Genomic DNA, 23,811 nt, shown 5'->3' with positions numbered 1-23,811 from the left:
TAGAATATGTCCATAGATGTTTGGAAAAATCTGGTGCTCTATTCTTGTTTAAGGGCAAAAAGCTGATGTGTTCACAGCTGATGGAAGCTCTGAGTACAGGTAAGGACTTGTCACTTCTGAAAGACAGGTGTGGGAAGATGGCGAGGATCTCTGCACTGAGCACGCTCAGGTCCACTTACCGCCCCTGTTTCTGCTTTGATGCCTTTGTTTCCCAGCTGTGCCTGATATCGTAGTCCAGAGACCCTGTTTATCTCTCCACAGAATTAACCTGTAGTCTTCAGGGTTGGAAAATAAGATCTAGGGCTCTAAAAGTTTCTTAAACAGATTATAAACCATTTATTTTTAAATTTACCCTCTTTTATCCTAACTTCATGGAAACCTTGTACTGCCTTTTAAATAGGATTAAATAGGATTACTCTTCTCTGCTGGTGGCTTAGGACTCAGCTTCCTCAATTCTGCCAAGTCAGTTCAAATGTATCCCTTTGCCAAAGGCATAGAGTTAGATTAAACATCACCTAAATATGACACTTGCCTGATTTACTTAGCTAATTGGTTACTCTGAATTTTGTAATCAGCATCTCTTACCTCACCCCTTCAATCAAAGGCTAGGACCTTGACAGTTACCTACAGCTAACCACACATCCATCCTCTATCACTCACTTTTACACCTTTTTGCATCCAAAGTAATTGGCATCCCAACTGTTCATTACTTTTTTTTAATGTAGTTTATTGCATCTATATGTGTTCCTATGAAGTATATATTTTTATTCTAGTTCCTTTTAGCTGTTTATAAGAGTATCATGCTGTATGTAATCAATTGGTACTTTTATTTCACTTAATATTACAGTATACTAAAATTTGTCCATATTGTTACCTATCCACTGTAGCTTATTCATTTCCACTACTATATAATATTCTGTTTTGTGAAATACTCATTTTCCTTCCAGCTTCCAGATTTTTACCGTTATTATCTGCCTTCCTTTTTTTCCCTTCTTTGTGGATTTTTAAAACATTATTTACTATTAGTGAGATTTTAGAAGGCAACAAAATTAGATGTGGCCTATATGAGAAGCTTTTATCTCACAAATGCTGAGCGCCTACACCCTGTATAAAGTATGACTGCACTGAACATACTCTAAACTTTGGTTCAGTTCAGTTCAGTCCCTCAGTCGTGTCTGACTCTTTGCGACCCCATGAATCACAGCACGCCAGGCCTCCATGTCCATCACCAACTCCCGGAATTCACTCAAACTCATGTCCATTGAGTCGGTGATGCCATCCAGCCATCTCATCCTCTGTCATCCCCTTTTCCTCCTGCCTCCAATCCCTCCCAGCATCAGGTTCTTTTCCAATGAGTCAACTCTTCGCATGAGGTGGCCAAAGTATTGGAGTTTCAGCTTTAGCATCAGTCCTTCCAAAGAACACCCAGGACTGATCTCCTTTAGAATGGACTGGTTGGATCTCCTTGCAGTCCAAGGGACTCTCAAGAGTATTCTCCAACACCACAGTTTAACAGCATCAATTCTTCAGCACTCAGCTTTCTTCACAGTCCAACTCTCACATCCATACATGACCACTGGAAAAACCATAGCCTTGACTAGCAGACCTTTGTTGGCAAAGTAATGTCTCTGCTTTTGAATATGGTATCTAGGTTGGTCATAACTTTCCTTCCAAGGAGTAAGCATTTTTTAATTTCATGGCTGCAGTCACCATCTGCAGTGATTTTGGAGCCCCAAAAAATAAAGTCTGACACTTTGTTTATTAGCCTAATAATAGAAAGCCAACAAGATTGTCTAATCCAACTTTCTGCTTTGTCAAGGCATGTTCCTGGTCAGGAAGCCACAGATAGTACTCTTTAACCTTGGAGGTACCTTTCAATAATTCTAACTTAAAGAAAAATGTTGACATTTTACTTATCTTTTGTAACCTTCCTGCAATTAAATGCAGGGTTTCCATTAGACTTGTAAAATATTGAAAATAGCCTAAGGGCTCCTCTCTGTTGCCTTTAGGGAAATCTAGGTGTCTAGGAGACCATGTTAAAGTTGCAGTTCTGAGCACCCTAACAGTAAGACAGAAATTTAAACTTTTTCTTTCTTATCTTTTTCTCCATTGCAGGGATGTCATCAAGTGGTTGATCAGAGCAGTAACTGAAGACAGATTAATCCAGCCCCCAAATGAGAATCAAACCTCTCCAGGAAAAGGAATCTTGAAGACCAGCAGTAGCCACCCTTCTTCCCAACCTAACCTGACAAAGAACGCCAATCAGCTGTAAGGAGCGGACAGAAGTTATCTTTCCTAGAGCTCTGGGGTTTACTGTGTTGGAGACTAGCACCACTCTCTACAAGCAGTTTCCCCAAAATTAACAGCTCTTATAACATAGGCTGATTCTTACTAAAAACTACCTTATTTTGACTAAAGGCTAAGTTCCTAATTCCAGAGGTAAAACAAAAGCAGATACTTTCCCCCTAGATGAACAGGACTTCACTAAATGAATTCACCAGCTGAAGTGGAGCAAAAGCTAAACAACCGTGCCCTCCCCTTCCTAGATTCCCAGAGACAATACAGGATCATGGGCAGTGGGCATTCTAGCAGTCTCTAATCCTCAAGGGCCTGGGTCTCTCTCCTCCAGTCCTGGAAGAAGAACAGCAGTTCAACCTGCAGGCTCCAACAGGTTGTAACAGCAGTGGCTCAGACCAGATCAGGTCCCATTCCCTCAGCCTGCACTGGAAAGAAATTCTGGCATTTCTTCTATGGAATTAAAAGTGGTCGTGGCATTTTTGGGGAAATGCCAGGATTTCATGGGCTGGAGCTGCCCTTGTACAAGTAACCTGCTATTCTATGTCAGTTATGTTTAAAAAGCCAGTTAAACTTGATATTTCAAATACAGCATTTGTGCCTAAATTCACAGTGCTATAATTTAGTTGCACTGATCGGATTCTTAAATAAGTACTATGGATTTTAACTAATCTAGGAGACAATCGTGTATCTAAAGGGAGTATGTTTTGGAACGATGAAGCGTTTGCTTGGGCAGAGTGGGGAAGGTCCTAAAGTAGGAAAATAAGTATGTAAGAACCCCAGGATATAGACCAAGAGAGAGGCAGACACTGTTTCTTAAGAGAAAGCTAATATAATAATAGTAATTATAAGTAGATATTAGAAGAACAAAATTAGAGTCCTTGAAAATCAATTTATCATGATCTTAACAACAATAGGCACTGCTGTTTACCATTAACTAGTGCCTATATGCCAGATCTGTTACTCAGCACAACTTTATGAAATAGGTGGTGTTATGTCCCCTTTTTTGAGATGAGAGAGTTTTGACTCAGAGCAGTTTAGTAATTTGTCAAAACTTGAATAGCTTGTCATTGCAGAGCCAGAATCTCATCTGACTCTGGTCTACCTATTGTGTCCCTGGCTGCAGATTTTCTGCAAACAGAGCCCCTCTTTGCCTCACAAATAACAGCGCACATTAGAAAAGGCCAGCTTCAGGTGAGGCTCACCTTCTGAGGGGCTGCTCAGATTCCTTCCTTCAGCCTGGGTCTCTCCCACAGTTAGGTCTGATGGGAGAGCGGGTCACGTTTCACCAGTTGAAATTCTGACACTGAACTTAGGTAAAGATTGTTGTAAAGGAACCAGTAACAGGAGAAAACTACGTAGTAAATTTGTATTTTCTCCTATCAAAGAAATTCAGATAATTGTTAGTCATTCTGGAGCTGTTTCTTCATCTGTAGAATATAGAATTTTTAGGCTAGATATCCTTAAAGTTCTCTAGATCCTTAAGATTATATGTTCCTAGGGACTTCCTTGGCAGTCTAGTGGTTGGGACACCATGCTTCCATTGCAGGGGCAGATTGAGGAAGGTTCTAGAGGTTTGATCCCTGGTTAGGAAACTAAGATCCCACTTGCCTTGTGGCATAGCCAAATTTTTTTTTTTAATAATTAGATAAGCAACAAGAACTCTATTTTTAAAAAGATTGTATGTTTCTATTTTCAAATTTAAAAGCAGCTTGCTTTTGCAGCACAACCCCAGGTTCTGAGAGGTTGATAGTATGATCTGGCAAAAGGGATTCAGGTAGGTGAAATTGCTAATAAAAGCATGCTGATGCTTGAGTAGTTCTCCCTGACCTAGTGTGTGCTTTACAAGAGCCTTTAGTACACTGGCGGGCACCTCATCCCAGCCAGCAGGGACCCTCCCACTCATTTATGTTCTGTGTTCTGGACTCAGGATTATATGCCAGCTCCAGAGGATGCTGTCTATCGCTGTAGAGGTGGACAGGACCCCCACGTGCAGCTCCAATAAAATTGCTGAAATGATGTTTGGGTTTGTGCTGGACATTCCTGAGAGGAGTCAGAGGTGAGTCTTAGCTTTGTTTTATTTTTTGATCTGGGAACATAATTTCAAAAGAAAATTCCAAACAGTAGTTAAATTAGGAGGAAAAAAGGTAGAGAAATAGTTCTTGTCTCTTTAACCTTTGAAAGAAATAGTTTCTCAACCAACTGTTATTATTTGCAACTAAGGCATAATTTCTTAGGAAGAGGCAGGTTACCTTAAATGCAGCCCAAATTTCCTACTTTATCCATTTGTCTAATAACTTTACTCATCCCTCAAGTTTTCAGCTGTTAAGCACTACCATCTTCTCTGACCCTCAGCCAGAGAGCCTGGTATAAATGTTTACTAAAGTCTTGTTGGGTGAAATAGGCCTGTTCATATGAGGGGAAGAAGAGGTGATCCAAGAGTGACTACAGTTGTACCTGTAGAATGAGCCCAGATATCAAGAGTAAGGAATTCACTTTCTCTAAACATTAATTAGTGAAGCATTCCATTAGGAAGAGACAAAGAAATAAGAGTTCTTGGCTAGGACCAATGATTCCTCCTTTGAACCAGTAATTTTAGAATCCAAAGGAAGGAAAATAAGCTACCATGACTGTAATTTCATGAACAGTTGCTGGGACAGGAAATAACTATGGGAGAGCCTCTGTAGGGTGGTGACCCCCGAGGGAATCTCTGTCAGCTCCTTGTCTGCTTCCCACCTCATCCCCTAAGCTCCTAGTTGGTAACCAAGACTACTCTTGTACATTTCTGGTTCCTCTGTTAGAAGAAAATGTCATTCCAAATAGAATTGTAATAAAGATTTAGTTAAACTATCCTGCTAAGATTAAGACAAACATTTATTGGATCTGTACAATGTGCCAGTCATTGTTACATTAATTATCTCATGTTTGTATAAAGCTTTATAATGTTGTTCCCATTTAACAAATGAAAAAAAATACTTTAAATAGTTAAATAACTAGCCAAAGTTTACATTGCTAATCAGATTTAGAATCCAGATTTAAACCTAGGACTTCCTAATTGCAAGGTCAGTTCAAAGAAGGCAGTACGTTACAATGGTCAGCCAGAAGGAAGCATTCATAAAATCACGCTTGCTGTATCGCTTCGTTAGTATTTCATTTGGATCCAGTGCCCATACTGTTTATTTATTTATGCCCAGATTCTAGTGAGAGATGGGAAATCTAAGGAGTGGGTAACTGTAAACAAATTTAAACTAAACATAGACAAAAATAGTTTAAATGAAACCTGGTCCTAATTTAAAACTTTTCAGGAAGGGAAAATTTGCAACCACCCCAAATTATACTGGAAGATACTTTATATGGCCTTACCTTTTAATCTTTTAAAGTTTATGTATAGTTTACATGCAGTTAAATGATATAAACTAATTTACATAGGTATCATTCCAAAGTTCTGACAAAAGTATAACTTATATGACCTATTATTTTCCAGTGGCTCATTGATAGTGGTAGAAATCGTGCAGCCTTGCTGAATTCAGTTATTCTAGTAGGAATTTTCTGTGATTTCCTTAGAATTTTCTATATACACAATATATATTGTCTGCAAATAAAAAGTTTAATCTCTTCCTTTCCAATCTGTATGCCTTTTCCTTCTTTGTCTTACCCTATTGCAAGGGCTGATACCTCTAATAGAATGTTGGAGAAGTGATAAGAACAGACATCCTTGCCTTATTCCTGATCTTAGAGGAAAAATATTCAGTCTTTGACCATTAAGTATAATATTAGCTGTGGATGTTTCATAGGTAGCCATTGTCAGATTGAGGAGGCCTCCTTCTTTGTCTAAGATATTCAGTGTTTTGTGAAGAATAGGTATTTGAATTTATAAAATGTATTTTGTTCACCTTTTGAAATAATCATAGTTTTTCCTCCCTCATTCCATTGATATGATGAATTACATTGATTGATTTCTTCGTATTATAACCAACCTTGCATTCCTGGAATAAAAAACCCTACTTGATTGTGATATAATATTCTTTTCTATTGACAGATTCAATTTGCTAATATTTTGTTATGGGCTTTTTCATCTGTGTTTACTAGAGATGGTAATTTTATTTTTGTATAATGTCCAACTTCACTTATATTTAAAGAAATGCATATAAAAAATAAATGTAAATTAAAACTACACTGAGATACTATTTCTAACCTATACAAATAGTAAAAATTTTAAAGTACTATAAAACACGCTGTTAGTGAAGGTTTGAGAAAGCAGGTAGGTGCCCATACATTGCTGGTGGTAATGAAAAGTGGTACAAGCATTATGGCTGGTGGGGGGCGGGGGTGTGTGTGGTGGAATTTTACAGTATCTAACAAAACTAAATGTACATTACCTCTTGACCCAGAAAAATCATGTGTAGGAATTTATCCTAAAGATACATGTTTAACAGTATGAAAATACAAATGCAAAAGGATATTCACAACAGCATGTTTGTAATTGCAAAATACTAAAAACAACCCAAATTCCCATACATACGACAGTGGTTGAATGTCTGTGGTACATCTACACAATGAAGATGTAGCTATAAAAAAGTAAATATTAAAAATAGCATAATTTTTATGAACTGTTTTCCAAAATATATTGTTAAGTAAACCAAAGCAAAATACATAGAGTATGCATAATAAATACACATATAAGAAGGAGAACATTTTTAATATACATGATTATAATTGTAAAAAAAAAAAAGAAGAAGAAGCAAAGTTAAGATAAATGCAGACCAATCGAATTGTTTACATACAAGGGTAGATGGGCTGGAAAGGAGCTAGGGTGCTGGGCTGGAGTGATAATGACCTTAATAGTGGTATTGATAGTATAGTACTTCCTGAATATACTTCTTTGTATAGTTATAACTTTTAGACTTTTAGAACCATGTTATTGTTTTATATACTCAAAAAAGAAAAATAAATCAGTAAGGAAGTTGGAGGAGAGCCTAACAAACAATACAAACAGAAATTAACCTGTGTTGTAAATGAATTATTATTCATTTAAATGGGGCTGAGGGGTGAGGGTTGGGGGGAGGACAAGCCCAAGCAACTTTTTTTTCAAATTACTTTATATTTTTAAATAAAGATTCACAGGAAGTTGCAAAAACTAGTAAGAGCGGTCCTCTATACCCTTCACTTACTATCCCCTAGTGGTTACATCTTGCATAACTGTAACAATATCACACACAAAAAATTGACATTGGTATAATCTACAGAACATATTCAAATTTCACCCAGATTGCACTCATCATATGTAGTTCTAAGCAGTTTTATCACATGTGTAGCTTCATATAATCACCAAGGCAATCAACATATGCAGAACTGTTCCATCACCACAAAGATCCCTGCTGCTGCTGCTAAGTCGCTTCAGTTGTGTCCAACTCCGTGCGACCCCCAGACGGCAGCCCACCAGGCTCTGCCGTCCCTAGGATTCTCCAGGCAAGAACACTGGAGTGGGTTGCCATTTCCTTCTCCAAGGCATGAAAGTGAAAAGTGAAAGTGAAGTTGCTCAGTCGTGTCCGACTCTTCGCGACCCCATGGACTGCAGCCCACCAGGCTCCTCTGTCCATGGGATTTTCCAGGCAAGAGTACTGGAGTGGGTTGCATTGCCTTCTCCACAAAGATCCCTAGTACTACCCTTTTACAATAACTATTCGTCTTCCCCAGCCCATCCAAGTAAGTTAAAACGTAGTATTTGGACTAAATACCCTGAGGCTAAAGACAAAAAATGAAGTGTAAATAAATATTAAACTCTAGTTAGTAAATTTCTCTTTCACAGAAAGTATTAACAATTCAAAAACTATCTTATGTGTATTCTAGGATTAAACACTTAAATGTATTGTGGATAATGAGAGCCAAGTTTCTCAGTCAGAGAAGGGAGTTACACATATGAAAAGGAGAAAGGATAGAAGGAACCCTGTGGATTTGGAGGCATCAATATGAACTTGTGGTTCCTAATAAATAGATATAGGAATAAATGTAGATGTGTCAGCATTTATATATATATTATATGTGTGTGTGTGCATTCATACATTTCTTTCCTACCTCTACCCACTAAGAGAGCTTAGGAACAACTACACCCTAGTAGCAATGAGCAGACCTAGTACTCAGATCTTTGTTTCTAAATTCTAGTTTACACTAAAAGGAACCAGTTTGTTAAGACATGCCCGATTCCAGACCTGAGATAAAGTATAAAATGAGCCTAGAACATCTTTATAATGAGGAAATGAGGAAATATTCAAGGAATGTTCAGAACATGACAAAAGAAGCTTAAAGATCTTCCACTGGCTAAATCTGAGATAATTTGAGTATCAAAATAAATATTGACAGTAAAAGACTACAAACTGTTGTGTAGAATAATAACCCATGATTCTAATACTGATAGGAAGGAAGAGAAAGGACTCTCTTCCTTATAGTAGAAAGCCAGCTAATAAATATAAGAAGAAATGATAATCTGGGGGGAAAATACCATTTGGCATGCATCATAATAAGAATGAATTCAGGTATGACAGGGTACTAAAATGATGGAATTTGTGGCATACCAAAATATTTGCATAGTCTGAAAGTATATTCTCACAAGATATTAATTATGAAGTGAAAACTAACTTTACTATGGAGTCAAGTAATCAGAGTTAACACCAGCAGTGGGGCAAACGGACATCATATGCTCCTTGATAGGATGCACACAACATTTTTGCAGTCCTCTTGCCGAAAAATGCATAACCTCCATCAAATCATGGATAAATATCAGAGAAATCCCCAATGAGAAATGTTCTATGCAAAAAACTGAACTGCACTTTTCCAAAATGTCAGTGTCATAAAAGACAAAGCAAGAATGAGGAATTGTTCCAGATCAAAGGACACTGAAAAAAACAGGCAACTGAATGCAGTGTATAACCTGCAATTTTCTTTTGCTATTAATAGCAACATGAGGACAATGAAAAGAATCTGATTAAAGTCTATGGTTAATATAATACTGTTGCATTAAGATTAATTTTCTGGTTTTTTTTTTTTTTTTTTGTCATTGTACTTGGTTACCTTAGAAAATGTTCTTGTTTTTAGGAATTATACACTGAAGAACTTTTTCACTTAGTGTAGTTCTCTTGGGATTCATTCAGGTTGTGGTATCTTTTTTTATTGCTGAATAGTATTCCATGGTGTGGGTATACCTTTGGTATTTTTTTTAAACCATTTTACCCATTGAAGGATATCTGTGTTGCTTCCAATTTGGGACTATTATGAATAAAGCTTTTATAAACGTTCATGTACGAATTTTTGAATAAACATAAATCTTCATTTCTCTGGAATAAATGTCAAGGAGTGCAATTTTTGCTTTATATGTTGTTTGTTAGTTACTCAGTCGTGTCTGATTTTTCACGCTCCTGTGTACCATAGCCTACCAGGCTCCTCTGTCCATGGGATTCTCTGGACAAGAATACTGGAGTGAATTGCCATTTCCTTCTCCATTGCGTTATATGCTGCTGCTAAGTCGCTTCAGTTGTGTCCGACTCTGTGCGACCCCATAGACTGAAGCCCACCGGGCTCCCCCGTCCCTGGGATTCTCTAAGCAAGAACAATGGAGTGGGCCGCCATTTCCTTCTCCAATGCGTGAAAGGGAAAAGTGAAAGTGAAGTCACTCAGTCGTGTCCAACTCTTAGCGACCCCATGGACTACAGCCTACCAGGCTCCGCCGTCCATAGGATTTTGCAGGCAACAGTACTAGAGTGAGGTGCCATTGCCTTCTCCATTGCATTATATAGTAGCTACTTACTTAGTTTTTTTTAAGAAACTGCCAAACTGTTTCTTTTAGTGGCTTTACCATTTTACATTCTCCCCAGCAGTATGAATGATCCAATTTCTCTGCATCCTAACCAGCATTTGGTGTTGTTAAAACAATTTTTAATTTTTTTAGCTATTCTGATAAGTGTATGATGGTATCTCGTGATTTTCATTTTCATTTCTTTAATCAATAATGAAGTTGAGTATCTTTCTGTGTGCTTAATTGCCATCTGTATAACATCTTTGCTAAAATATTTCTTTTCTCATGTTCTTAACAGGGTTTTTGCTTTTTCCTGTTTTCAGAGTCTTTATATATTCTAGATATAATCCTTTTCAGATCTGTAGTTTGCAAATATTTTCTCCCATTCTGTAGTTTGTCTTTTCATCCTCTTTAACAAGATCTTTCACAGAGCACGTTTTAAATTTTGATGTAATCTGTCTTATCAGATTTTCTTTTACGGAAAATGCTCTCATGCCAAAGATTCCTTGGGATTGTCTGTGTAGACCGTCATGTCATCTGCAAGTAGGGAAAGTTTTAGTTCTTTCTTTCCAATCAGTATGCCTTTTATTGCCTTACTACACTGACTAGAACTTCCAATATTATGTTGAATAGCAATGGCAAAAGCAGACATCTTTGCTTTGGTTATGATCCAGGAGAGAGCAGACATCTTTGATTTGTTCATGATTTAGGGAAAAGCATTCAGTTCATTAATTAATTATTGATTAATTAAAATATCAGTTCATGATTAATTATGATGCTAGCTCTAGGACTTTTTTTGTAGATGTTCATTAATAAGTTGAAGAATTTCCCTTCTATTCCTTGTTTTCTGTTTTTATCGTGAGTTGGTATTAAATTTTATCAAATGCTTTTTCAGAGATGTTTTATTTTTTTAATGGTTGCTCTTGGAATTACAATATGCGTTCTTATTAGAGTCTACCTTGAATTAATACTGTATCATAACATGTAATGTTAAAATCTTAATAGCCATCTTTTCATTTATCCACTCCTGTCCACTGTTTGTGCTATTGTTGTCATGCATTTTACTCTGGGATGGAATCATGTTTTTGCTTTAAACAGTTGTTTTTAAAAGAAATTCAGGGATGCGGGTGGGGAACACTCTTTGTTCCGCCTATCTATGATATTGTAACCTATAATAACGAATATATTTATAAAGGAAGTAAGTGTTAGTCCTCAGTCATGTCTGACTCTTTGTAGCCTGCCAGGCTCCTCTGTCCATGGAATTCTCCAGGCAAGAATACTGAAGTGGGTTGCCATTCCCTTTTCCAGGGGATATTCCTGACCCAGGGATTAAACCTGGGTCTCCCACATTGCAGGCAGATTCTTCACCATCCAAGCTTGTATGTGTGTGGGTTTGAGAGAGACCTTCGTCCTGTTCCCGGCTCTTTGGGAGTTTTTTAAGTGATAAGAGTAATTAATAAAGTTATCTTTTGTTCTGTTAATGAGGTATCTCTCAGAAAACCACTTGGTGACCTGAAAGTTGGGGGCTGGTTGCCAGGGGAACCGTGTGATTAGAGAGTGGAACTCTCCGTTCCAGCTCTCCACTGCCCTCCCTCTTCCCATACCATCCCCTCCTGAAGGGAAGGGACAGGGGCTGGAGGTTGAGTTCAGTTACCAGTGGTCACTGATTTAATCAGCCATGCCTGTCTGATGCAGCTTCCTTGAAAATCCCAAAGGACTAGGTCCAGAGAGCCTCCAGGTTGGTAAATAGGTGGAGATTGCCTGTAGAGTGATGCACCCAGAGAGCATGGAAGTGCCTTACCTTTGCCCCGCGCCTTATACATCTCTTCCATTGGGCTGTTCTTGAGTTATACCTTTTATAATAAACTGGTAACCTAGTAAGCAAAGAGTTTGAGTTCTGCAAGCCGCTGTAGCAAATTAATCAAAGCTAAGTGGGTGTCCTGGGAACCTCCCATCTATAGCTACACGGTTCAGAAGCACACAGGTTGACAACCTGGACTTTCGGTTGGCATCTAGAGAGTGCGAGGGCAGCCTTGTAGGACTGAGCCCTTAACCTGCGGAATCTGATGCTTTAGTATTAAAATCGAGTTAATTGGTTAGTGTTGCTGGAAAAAACACATGTCAGATCCACACAGTTACCATTTTTGGCGTTCTTTCTTTCTTGACTATCCAAGTTCCATTTGGTATTATTTCTCTTCCACGTAAAGAAGAGAAATATTAATTTCTTCTCTTCTTTTAATAGTTTTTGTACTGCAAGTCTACTTGTAATGCGTTCTTTCAGCTTTTATCGGTATATGTTATCTCACCATATATGAATAGTGTTTTTACTTGATATGAATTCTGGATTGATAGGTGCTTTTCCTTAGTTTAAAGCTGTTCACTTTCTTCTGGCTTGCTACTGGGAAGTCATTAGAATTTCTTACTGTTGCTCCCTTTTATGTCACGTGTCTTTTTTCCTCTGGCTGCTGCTCTTTTTTTTCCGTCTCCTTGATTATGGTAACTAGTTGTAGTTTCCATTATGTTTACCCTGCTTGGGGTTTATTGAGATTCTTGAATCTGTGAGTTGATATTTTTGATCAAAGTTTGAAATATCTTGGGCATTTTTAAAAAATTTTTTGGCCTGAATTCTCATCTTCTGGGAATTCGAGTATATATATGCTAGGCTGTGTCTCACTGTTCCACAGAACATTACGGCTCTGTGTTTTCTGCTTTTGTTTTTTGTTTGTTTTATTTTGTTTTGACTTGTCTTTTTTTCTCTCTCTGTTGCACTTCCTCCTCCTTGATTTTTCTTTTCTTTTGTGGTGCCTAATTTGTTGGTAAGCCTATCCAGTGGATTTTTTTTTTTAATTTCAGATATTATATCTTTCAGAACAAGAGCTTCCATTTGGTTCATCCTTAGAGTGTCCATTTCTCTCTGCTGAGAGTCCCCATCTATTCATTTATGTATCTTGGTTAGTTGGTTGGTTGGTTGGTTAATCTTAAGCATATTTATAACAGCTGTTCTAAAGTCCTTGTCTACTAATTCCAACATTTATGCCATCTATTGGTCTGTTTCTGTGGGCATTTTGATCCTGGTTATGGATTCATTTTCCTGTTTTTTCCCTTGTCTAGTAATTTTTTTATTGTATGCCTAACATTGTGAATGGTCCGTTGTTGAGAATCTGAAATTTGCTGACTTCCTTTAAAGAGTATTGACTTTCAATCTGGCAGATAGTGATTTCTTAGCAGATTAGCTTTCTCCTTTTGAAGCTTGTTTCTAGGAATTATAAGGATAATCTAAAGCAGCCTTTCTTAAGAGACTAATGTCCTGTAGCTTAGTCTTCTGGGGTTGCATCCGAATGCCCAACATGTAATGAGATTTCTCTTCTAGTTCATTGAAACCCCATCTCTCTCAACACTGGGCACTTTCCCGAATCCCCACTCCTCTCATAGCCCTCACTAATTGTTCTCTCCCAGGCTTTGGCTATCTTCCTGTCCATGTGCCAAGGAGGACCATTACAGATATTCCAGCCACCTCAGCTCCCCTGACCCCCAGTCTCTGCTCTGCCCGACAAATCCACTGCTTTCTGTTTAGGACCCATACTTTCCTTGGCCTTAGGTAGAAAGTGCCCCCAGCAGGAAATCTAGGGTAAACACGGGGTTCACCACCTTTGTTTCCCTTTCTCTCAAGAACAGTAGTCATTTGCAGTAGCTTATCCAATGCCTGAAAATAGTTATTTCATATATTTTGTTCAGGTTTACAATTGTTGATAAAAGGAGAGTCAATCCAATACCAGATATACTTGTTAAGGCTGGATCTGGAAGTTAGCCTTCCTCTCTGTCTTGTTTTTAAAATTTGAATTTGAATTGCTATAGATAATTGTACCTCCATTTCCTACTATGTCCAACACATTAAAATTACTTTCTTGTCCTTTGTATATTTCTGGGTTTGCCATATTGGATTATAAAACCAGGACAAGTGCAGGCTCTGGAGTCAAAACTGGAAGAGAAAATACAGTTTGGAATTAAAAGTTATTGAATAGATCAACTGTCTGTAAAAGTCATATACCAAATGCAGAGTAGAAATTAGACTTTAAAAGAATTTGGAGAATATCTTATGAATGTAATAATTTGGAGTCCTTTGTATTAAAGAAAATTTGTCAGAGAATGTATAGAATGGTACTAAAAAATACATTAAAGAGATCAAATGGATTTTCATAAATATTTTAGACTTTTTTTATACTTTAGAATGGTAAGCAAAGGTTTTAAAATTATTTATTCTGCTTTTTAAAATTTTGCTTTTACACTAATAACACGTGTCTGGTGGAACAGCAAAAGGAAAGGGAAGAAGAAAATAAAAATGAATAGATACTTTGTTATTTATCATTGTTATAAGCGGCAGTGGCACCAAGAGTCCCCTATTTTTCCAAATGTTGCCCCACTGCAAAGGGACAGCTGTAGAAGAAAGAACCCTGCTATCTGGGGCAGGTTCTATTGCTGCCGTCTCCTTGTCTGCTCCCTGCCTACTCCTCAGAAACTGCTCTGATGCGCAGACCTGGCAAGAACCATCAACCAAACCTGCAGGCAAAAGCCCTTAGGCAGTCCAGGGATGCACCCTGTGCATCTGAGATTCATCAGAGTCTGGGAGGGAAGCCCACACTGCGTTTAGAACAGTGAGTGGGATTCACCTTCCCGAAGCTCAGCCCTTGTTTTACAGCTCTCCCTCTCAGAAGCCTCTGAGTGTGCTCCAGCCCACCCTCGCTGGCCAAGTCCCTTGGGGACTCCTCGGTCCTAGACGCTTGAAGTTGAAGAAGGCTGTGGTGCCCCAGATGTGTGTATCTCTTGGCCTCTCGCTTTTCGCCATGTGTGTCCTGGCATTGGAGCGCCTCTTACCTTGGGCCTTCCTTACTCCCCTAGCTCACTGCCGCCCGTGCCACCTCCCCCGCCAGAGGCTGCTCCCAGCCCCGACCGAGTGTGCTCTGCCGTCTGCGCCACGGGGGCACCACCACACTGTGTACACACTGGCCCTGTGCGTCAGGTTCCTGTGGCACACTTCTCGCCCCTGTTCAACCATCAGCTTTTCGAGAGCAATACCCTCTTTTATTCCTCTTAATAATATTCCTCCTTTGTGCCAATTATGGCACTTTATGGCCATTCAGAAACATTTCATCTTACGATTAATTCTCTTGGTTAGAGTATGCTGTAATTCTTCAAGTGTCCTAAACTAGTCTTTCGCTCTCAAAGGTCAAGGAGTTCCCCCTGCCCCCCACCCCACCCCCCACCCCCCGGTCTGGCAGTTGTCAGTTCATGAATGAACCTGTTTCTGCCCTGTCCACAGGCTTTGTGATTTTGTAGGCCTTCACTGTATTCCTTCTTAGCCTTCTCTGGTTTAGGCAAAGGTTAGAGCATTCGGGGAGAATTGTGGTATATGTTCCTTGAAACAATAGTTGCAATGGTGCACTCTCTCTCTTCTCCATGCAGAGAGATGTTCTTTACTACCATGGAAAGCCACCTCCTACGCTGCAAAGTGCTGGAAATCATATTTCTCCACAGCTGTGAGACGCCCACGCGCCTACCCTTGTCTCTGGCCCAGGCCCTCTATTTTCTGAACCATTCCACATCACTGCTCAAGTGTCAGGTATGTTTTTCCCTACTTCACTTCCAGGCCTAGACCACCTTTTCCTAAATCCGTGAGCTTTTTGTAAGTTACTTAAAAACTGTATAAACCTCTTACTGAGGAAAGAATTTATTACCAACTGCTTTTACTATCTCTGCAGTCAGATAAAACCCAGTGGCAGAAATGGGATGAGCTGGTCGAGCACCTGCAGTTCCTGTTATCCAGTTACCAGCATGTTTTAAGAGGTAAGGAGCATTTGGGCACAAACCAGGTGGTGTGTGAATCTGGCAATGGACATTATTATGTATTAAAGTCACATAAGGGACTCTATTAACTTCAGTAAATCATTGTTCCTTAGTGTAACTGCAAGAAACGAGAAAGGACATAGCTGGAATCGCTGCTCTGAAACAGAAGAATTCACATAGTATTTTTGTTACAGTACATACGACAGTGGTCCTCACAGTCCTTAGCATTGTGTAGGTAAATGAAAGTTACCCTAACATGAGCAAGATTCAGTAATGACCTGACTAAGCCCTGAGAGCTTTCCCGGGCCCATCACTGCAGAATCTTTGTTGGGTGTGGTGCTCACTGACTTGGATGTTGTAAACATCTGTCAGTATGGTACAAATACACAGAAAATCAGTGGCAAGGTAAACATGTACATCTTCCAAACCATGTAAGACTGTGGATGTGGCTCTGCCCCAGTCACAGGCAAAGCCAGTAAGGAGCTGAGAGAGTTAGATTAGTTAGTTAACTAGCACTCAGGGGCAAATATCAAAAAGGAAAATGGTGGAATAGGTGCTTCAAATAGGAGTGATTTGATCAGCCAAGGATTAATGAGGCCCTTAGGAAAACTAACATGATTATAAATTACATAAGGAAAGATAGTAAGTTTACAAGGGAGAAAACTAACAGTCCTCTTGATGTGATACCCTGAGAACACCTCATCACTTAGGTAATGTTCTTGCCAAAAATTCATGACCTGAATCTAATCAGAAGGAAGCATCAGACAAACCCAGATTGAAGGGCCTTTTACAAACTAACTGGCCTGTACTTTCAAAAGTCCCAATGTCTTAAAAACAAAGGAAGGCTGAAGAACTATTCCAGATTAAAATCAAACTAAAACACATGATATTATATGCAAAACATGATCCTGGAGGGGATCCTGAAAAAAAGCTTTATGGTGCAGCTCTCACATCCATACATGACTACTGGAAAAACCACAGCTTTGACTATACAGACCTTTTTTGGCAAAGTGATGTCTCTGCTTTTTAATAGGCTGTCTAGGTTGCTCATAGCTTTTATTACAAGGAGCATGCTTCCTTTGATTTCATGGCTGCAGTCACCAACCACAGTGATTTTGGAGCCCATGAAAATAAAATCTGCCACTGTTTCTGCTTTTTCACAGTCGTAATTCTCCTGGCTTTAATTCTGATGTTGGAACTATATAGGAGTCAAAACTTAGGTCTTCATAATCTGTATATTCATAGCTTCAGTATCACTGATGTCCCATGGTTTTTACTGTAAGAGATGGGTTGTTGATCTCATCTACTATGTATAGGATTCGTAGGGATGGGAGGGCAATTAAAATAATAGCAGGTAAAATAGTTCAGATTGTCTCCACTTCTTGTGCATCTATTGTACTGGTGTGGGTTAATTTTGTTGTTAGTATTAGTGAAATAATATAAAGCACTAATGACTAATTAAAAAGACAATTATTAGCATGTGATCATGAAAGTGAAGTAATTCTTCTATAATTGGTGATGTTGCATCTTGAAAACCTAGTTGTATGGGGTATGCCATATGAGATGTACAGGGTTTTCACTTGTAACTTAACTTCGACAAAGTTATATAATATTTTACTAACATCTCAGTAATTGAGAGAGACATAGTGGTTATGATGTTGGCTTGAAACCAGTAGTAGGGGGTTCGATTCCTTCCTTTCTTATTTTAGGTTAACATATGTGGGTTCTTCAAATGTATGGTATGGCGGGGGGCACCCGTTTAATCATTCTAGGTTTGTTGTGGTTAAATCCACGGTTAAGACTTCTCGCTTGGATGTGAATGCTTCTCAGATAATGAAAACCATTAGCATGACTGCTGTTAGAGAGATAAATGAGCCTATTGATGAGACAGTATTTCATATTGTGTATGCGTCTGGGTAATCGGAGTATCGTCGTGGCATGCCAGATAGTCCTAAGAAGTGTTGTGGAAAGAAAGTCATATTAACACCCACGAATATAATTGCAAAGTGAATTTTGGCTCATGTATCGTTGAGAGTATAGCCTGAGAATAGTGGGAATCAATGCACAAATCCTCCTATAATAGCAAATACAGCTCCTATTGACAGAACATAGTAGAAGTGTGTGACAACATAATATGTGTCGTGGAGAACAATATCAAGGGAAGAGTTGGCTAGGACAATTCCGGTTAAGCCTCCTACTGTAAAGAGGAAGATGAAGCCCAGGCTCACATTATAGCGGGAGATCATTTGATATTACCTCCGTGAAGTGTTGCTAGTCAACTAAAGACTTTCACCCCGGTTAGGATAGCAATGATCATAGTGGCTGATGTGATGTAGGCCCGTGTGTCGACCTCTATTCCGACCGTGAATATGTGGTGAGCTCATACGATAAACCCTAAAAATCTGATTGATATCATAGCTCAAACTATTCCTATATATCCGAATGGTTCTTTTTTCCCTGAGTAGTAAGTTACAATATGAGAGATTATTCCAAACCCAGGTAGAATAAGAGTATAGACTTCGGAGTGTCCAAAGAATCAGAATAAGTGTTGGTATAGGATAGGGTCCCCTCCTCCTGCCGGGTCAAAGAAGGTTGTATTTAGATTTCGATCTGTTAGTAGCACTGTAATGCCAGCTGCTAGTACAGGAAGTGAGAGGAGTAGTAGTACGGCGGTGATTATTACGGATCACACGAATAGAGGGGTTTGGTATTGTGACATTGCAGGGGGTTTTATGTTAATAATTGTTGTAATAAAGTTAATAGCCCCTAAAATTGAGGAGACACCTGCCAAGTGTAAAGAGAAAATGGTTAGGTCTACTGAGGCTCCTGCGTGGGCCAGGTTACCTGCTAAAGGGGGATACATGGTTCAACCTGTTCCTGCCCCAGCCTCAACTATGGATGATGCTTGAAGTAGTAGGAAGGAGAGGGGAAGGAGTCAGAAGCTTTTATTATTTATCCAGGGGAATGCTATATCGGGGGTGCCAATTATTAGAGGGACAAGTCAATTACTGAACCCTCCAATTATAATTGGCATTACTGTAAAGAAGATTATTACAAATGCGTGTGCAGTTACAACTACGTTGTAGATTTGGTCATCTCCGAGCAGGGTTCCAGGTTGACCCAATTCAGCGCGAATTAGCAGGCTTAGGGCTGTTCCTACTATGCCGGCCCAGGCACCAAATAGGAAGTATAGGGTCCCGATATCTTTATGATTAGTTGAGAATAATCAGCGGTTGATGAACATGGGTAAAATGGCTGAGTAAAGCATTGGACTGTAAATCTAAAGACAGAGGTTTGATTCCTCTTTTTACCAGGCCCTGTGGTGAATTTACACGTTGAATTGCAAATTCAAAAGAAGCAGCTTCAATTCTGCCGGGGCTTCTCCCGCCTTTTTTTCCTCATGGCTGGAGAAGTAGATTGAAGCCAGTCGACTAGGGTATTTAGCTGTTAACTAAAGTTTCGTGGGGGTAGATCCCACCAGTCTAGTGAGGATTTAGCTTAATTAAAGTGGTTGATTTGCATTCAATTGATGTAAGATATAGTCTTGCAATCCTTGTCAGGAATTAAGTAAATTATACTTGCTTAGGGCTTTGAAGACTCTTGGTCTATTTAACCTAAATTCCTACTCTAGTACTGATAGTATTGGTGTGAGCGGTAGTAGTATGGTGGATAGTACAACTATTGTTGGTAGGAGGGTTATTTTTTTTGTGAGGGAAAATGGTCATTTTATTTTTATATTGTTTGTAGAGGGGAATATTGTTAGTGTGGTGGAGTATGTGAGTCGTATGTAGAAATATAGGTTTAATAGTGCTGTGATTGCTATGAGGGTGGGTAGAATAACGTTGTCATTTTTTGTTATCTCTTGGAATAACTTTGTCATTTTTTGTTATCTCTTGGATGATTATTCATTTTGGTATGAATCCTGATAGGGGAGGGAGTCCTCCTATTGATAAGAGGGTGACAAGAACTAGGATGGTTATAACGGGTATTTTATTTCTTGTGTGTGATAGTGATAAGATGGTGGTGGTGGAGTTGGCTATGAATAGAGTGAATATGGTGGAAGTTGTAATAATGTAGATGGTTAAGTTTAGTAGTGTTATAGTGGGGTTGTGTGGTAGTACTGCTGTTATTCAGCCTATGTGAGCGATTGATGAGTAGGCTATAAGTTTTCGAAGTTGTGTCTGATTTAGTCCTCCCCAGCCTCCGATTATAATTGATAGAATTGATAGGGTTAGAATTAGATTTAGGTTAATTGATGGGGAGACTTGGTAGAGTACAGACATGGGTGATAATTTTTGTCATGTCAGTAAGATTAGGCCAGAGGATAGGGGAATGCCTTGTGTTACTTCTGGGACTCAAAAGTGGAATGGGGCTAGTCCCAGTTTCATGGCGAGGGCTATTGTTATGAGTATTGAGGCTACTGGGTTGAATAGTTTTATTACGGTTCATTGGCCTGAGAATATCAGGTTGATGATGATGGCTATTATTAATAGTATTGAGGCTGTTGATTGGGTTAAGAAGTATTTAGTTGATGCTTCTGTGGCTCATGGGTTATGGTTTTTTATTATAACGGGAATAATGGCAAGTATATTTATTTCAAACCCAATTCAGATGAGTAGTCAGTGGGAACTAATTATAACGATAATGGTCCCTAGTATGCTAGTTGATAGAATAATAACAAAGATGATTGGGTTCATTAGTACGGGAAGGGTATGAACCAACATTTTTGGGGTATGGGCCCGATAGCTTAATTAGCTGACCTTACTGTTAGAATTTGGTGTAATTGGGAGCACGAAGAGTTTTGGGTTCTTAGGAGTAGGTTCAATTCCTATGGTTCTAGAAATAAGAGGGTTTGAACCTCTATTATTTACTCTATCAAAGTAACTCTTTTGTCAGACATATTTCTTATGTTTGTGGGGGGATGCTTGATAGAAGAATAGGTAGTGATACGTGTCATATGCATAGGGCTAGTGTCAGAGGTAAGCAGTTTTTTCATAGTAAATGTATTCATTGGTCATAACGGAATCGAGGATAGGATGCTCAGATTCATAGAAAGGAGATTGTAAGTAGTCGGGACTTAATGGTAAAATTGATTTTGTAGAATTCTGGTATGTATGGGTTGTGGGATCTTCCTAGAAATAAAATTGCTGTAAAAATGTTTATTATGATGATATTTGTGTATTCTGCTATGAAGAATAGGGCGAATGGTCCTGCTGCATATTTGCCATGAAATGATGGGACTGGATGCCATGATTTTAGTTTTTTGAGTGTTGAGTTTTAAGCCAGCTTTTTCATTCTCCTCTTTAAACCCTCATCAAGAAGCTCTTTAGTTCCTCTTCACTTTCTGCCATTATATTGTTATCATCTGCATATCTGAGGTTGTTGATATTTCTGCCGTAAGTCTTGATTCCAGCTTGTGTTTCATCCTGCCTGGCATTTCTCATGACGTACTCTGCATAGAAGTTAAATAAGCAGGGTGAGAATATACAGCCTTGACGTACTCCTTTCCCAATTTGGAACCAGTCTGTTGTTCCATGTCCAGTTCTAACTGTTGCTTCCTGACCTGCATACAGGTTTCTCAGGAGACAGGTCAGGTGGTCTGGTATTCCCATCTCTCTAAGAATTTTCCACAGTTTGTTGTGATTCACACAGTCAAAGGCTTTAGCATAGTCAATGAATAAGAAGTAGATGTTTTTTCTGTAATCCCCTTGCTTTTTCTATGATCCAACAGATGTCGGCAATTTGATCTCTGGTTCCTCTGCCTTTTTCCACATCCAGCTTGTACATCTGGAAGTTCTCAGTTTACATACTGTTGAAGCCTAGCTTGAAGGACTTTGAGCATTACCTTGCTAGCATGTGAAATGAGCTCAATTGTAAGATAATTTGAACATTCTTCAACATTGCCTTTCTTTGGGATTGGGTAGGATGAAAACTGACCTTTTCCAGTCCTGTGGCCACTGCAGAGTTTTCAAAATTTGTTGACATATTGTGTGCAGCACTTTAACAGCATCATCTTTTAGGATTTGAGATAGCTCAGCTGGAATTCCATCACCTCTACTAGCTTTGTTCATAGTAATGCTTCCTAAGGCCCACTTGAATTCACACTGCAGAATGTCTGGCTCTAAGTGAGTGACCACACCATCATGGTTATCTGGGTCATTAACACCTTTTTTGTACAGTTCTTCTGTGCATTCTTGCCACCTCTTCTTAATCTCTTCTGCTTCTTTTAGGTTCTTGCTATTTCTGCTCTTTATTCTGTCTTTAGTATATATATATATATTGCATATATATGTGTGTGTGTATATATACACCTATATACACACATACATGATCTAACTGCCATGATCATATTGAGGTTGATTTTAGCTCGGTAATGCTCTTGGGAAGATAAGATGGTCCTTACACCCTCTTTTGCCTGGAATTGAGGAAGGTATTACAGAAACATTTAAAAAAAATTAAAAGCACTGGATTTAATATAGAAGTTCTGGGTTTGAATCACAGTTCCATCACCTAATCACCTACTCTGCATTGGGCAGCTATCTTTATATCTCTAGACCTCAGTTTCTTCCTTCTATAGAATAGGGATGATAATACATAACTTGCCAAGACTAATTGCTAATAGGCATGAAATAATGCCACCCCACTCCAGTACTCTTGCGTGGAAAATCCCATGGACGGAGGAGCCTGGAAGGCTGTGGTCCATGGGGTCGCTGAGGGTCGGACACGACTGAGCGACTTCACTTTCACTTTTCACTTTCATGCATTGGAGAAGGAAATGGCAACCCACTCCAGTGTTCTTGCCTGGAGAATCCCAGGGATGGGGAAGCCTGGTGGGCTGCTGCCTATGGGGTTGCACAGAGTTGGACACGACTGAAGTGTCTTAGCAGCAGCAGCAGCAGCATGAAATAAAGCAGAAAGTGCTCAGTCAATGTTAGCTGACTGTCAGGCTGCCTGTTGCCAGGCCAGGAGTATGCTACAGGGTCTTCTCTGCTTCAGACCCTTGTAACTAAAACATAACAGAGCATTGTCAAGGCCATGACGTGTGGTTGTGTGGTTTGTGCATTTTTTAACACGCTCAAAGAAAGGTACGTGTCCTTTTAAGAACAAAGCCCCAAAGGCAAATTCCATGTGTCCTCAGCCTCACTGAAGTTTATGTAATTGTTTCTTTTGGAGATCTAGCAGAAAGTTTAATATTAAAGCAGCTTGGTTTTGTTTAAAGTTCACCTTTAATATTTGTTCATTTCTGGTTTGTTTCCCAGGGAATATACCTGGGTCATGGGCAATAGTGATTTAAGGTGGACATGGGACTACTTTTATTACAGAATATTCTCTTCTGCCTTGAATAAGGGAGAGGAAGCTCTCAGACCAGTGTATACTGACCAAGAATAAATGGGGTATTCCAATCCTGTTTTATCCTTAGCATCTGCCGGGGTCCAGCCCCGGCTGATCCAGGGTATTCGAAGGAGAGACAGCATAGGCGACCTATTTATTTAAATATTTATCAAAGATATAAAGAGTAATAGAATAAGGCTAGCTCAGTGAGGAAATTCAGTGGAGAAAAGAGGCTGAATAATTCAGCCAGAAGGTAAGAGAAAGAACGACATGGGGAGACCAAGTTTCGGTGAACAAGGCCCGCACTTTATTTTCCAAAGTAGTTTTTATACCTTAAGTTGTGCATAGAGGATAATGGGGGAAGGGGTGGAGTCATGCAGGGACAGCAGTTCCTGGTCCTAATCGAAGCCAGGCTTTCAAACTTATCATATGCAAAAGTTCAGGTGAATTGCATCATCTTCTGGCCAGGAGGCCTGTTAACATTTTAAGAAACTTATCTTTCTCTAAAGGTGATTATTCCAAAGTCGGGTACCAGCCTCCAAAAAAGCCTTGGA

The 23,811-nt window shown here is 39.2% G+C and overlaps 1 protein-coding gene across 1 annotated transcript in view; it reads left to right on the top strand.

The window, feature by feature from the left end:
* The window catches only part of SIMC1 (SUMO interacting motifs containing 1), an 83,553-nt gene that overhangs the window by 53,175 nt on the left and 6,567 nt on the right, over nt 1-23,811 (top strand). Inside the window, exons 6-9 of the mRNA XM_070377212.1 lie at nt 2,116-2,268; nt 4,226-4,354; nt 15,545-15,701; nt 15,841-15,925. Coding sequence (XP_070233313.1) covers nt 2,116-2,268; nt 4,226-4,354; nt 15,545-15,701; nt 15,841-15,925 — 524 coding nt within the window. The remainder of the gene's footprint in view (nt 1-2,115; nt 2,269-4,225; nt 4,355-15,544; nt 15,702-15,840; nt 15,926-23,811) is intronic.

This window comes from Bos mutus, chromosome 10 (genome assembly GCF_027580195.1).
Source record: "Bos mutus isolate GX-2022 chromosome 10, NWIPB_WYAK_1.1, whole genome shotgun sequence".
In the NCBI taxonomy this organism is placed as follows: Eukaryota; Metazoa; Chordata; class Mammalia; order Artiodactyla; family Bovidae; genus Bos; species Bos mutus.
Note: the sequence above shows the minus strand (reverse complement) of the source record. Positions and strands in the feature narration are given on the sequence as shown.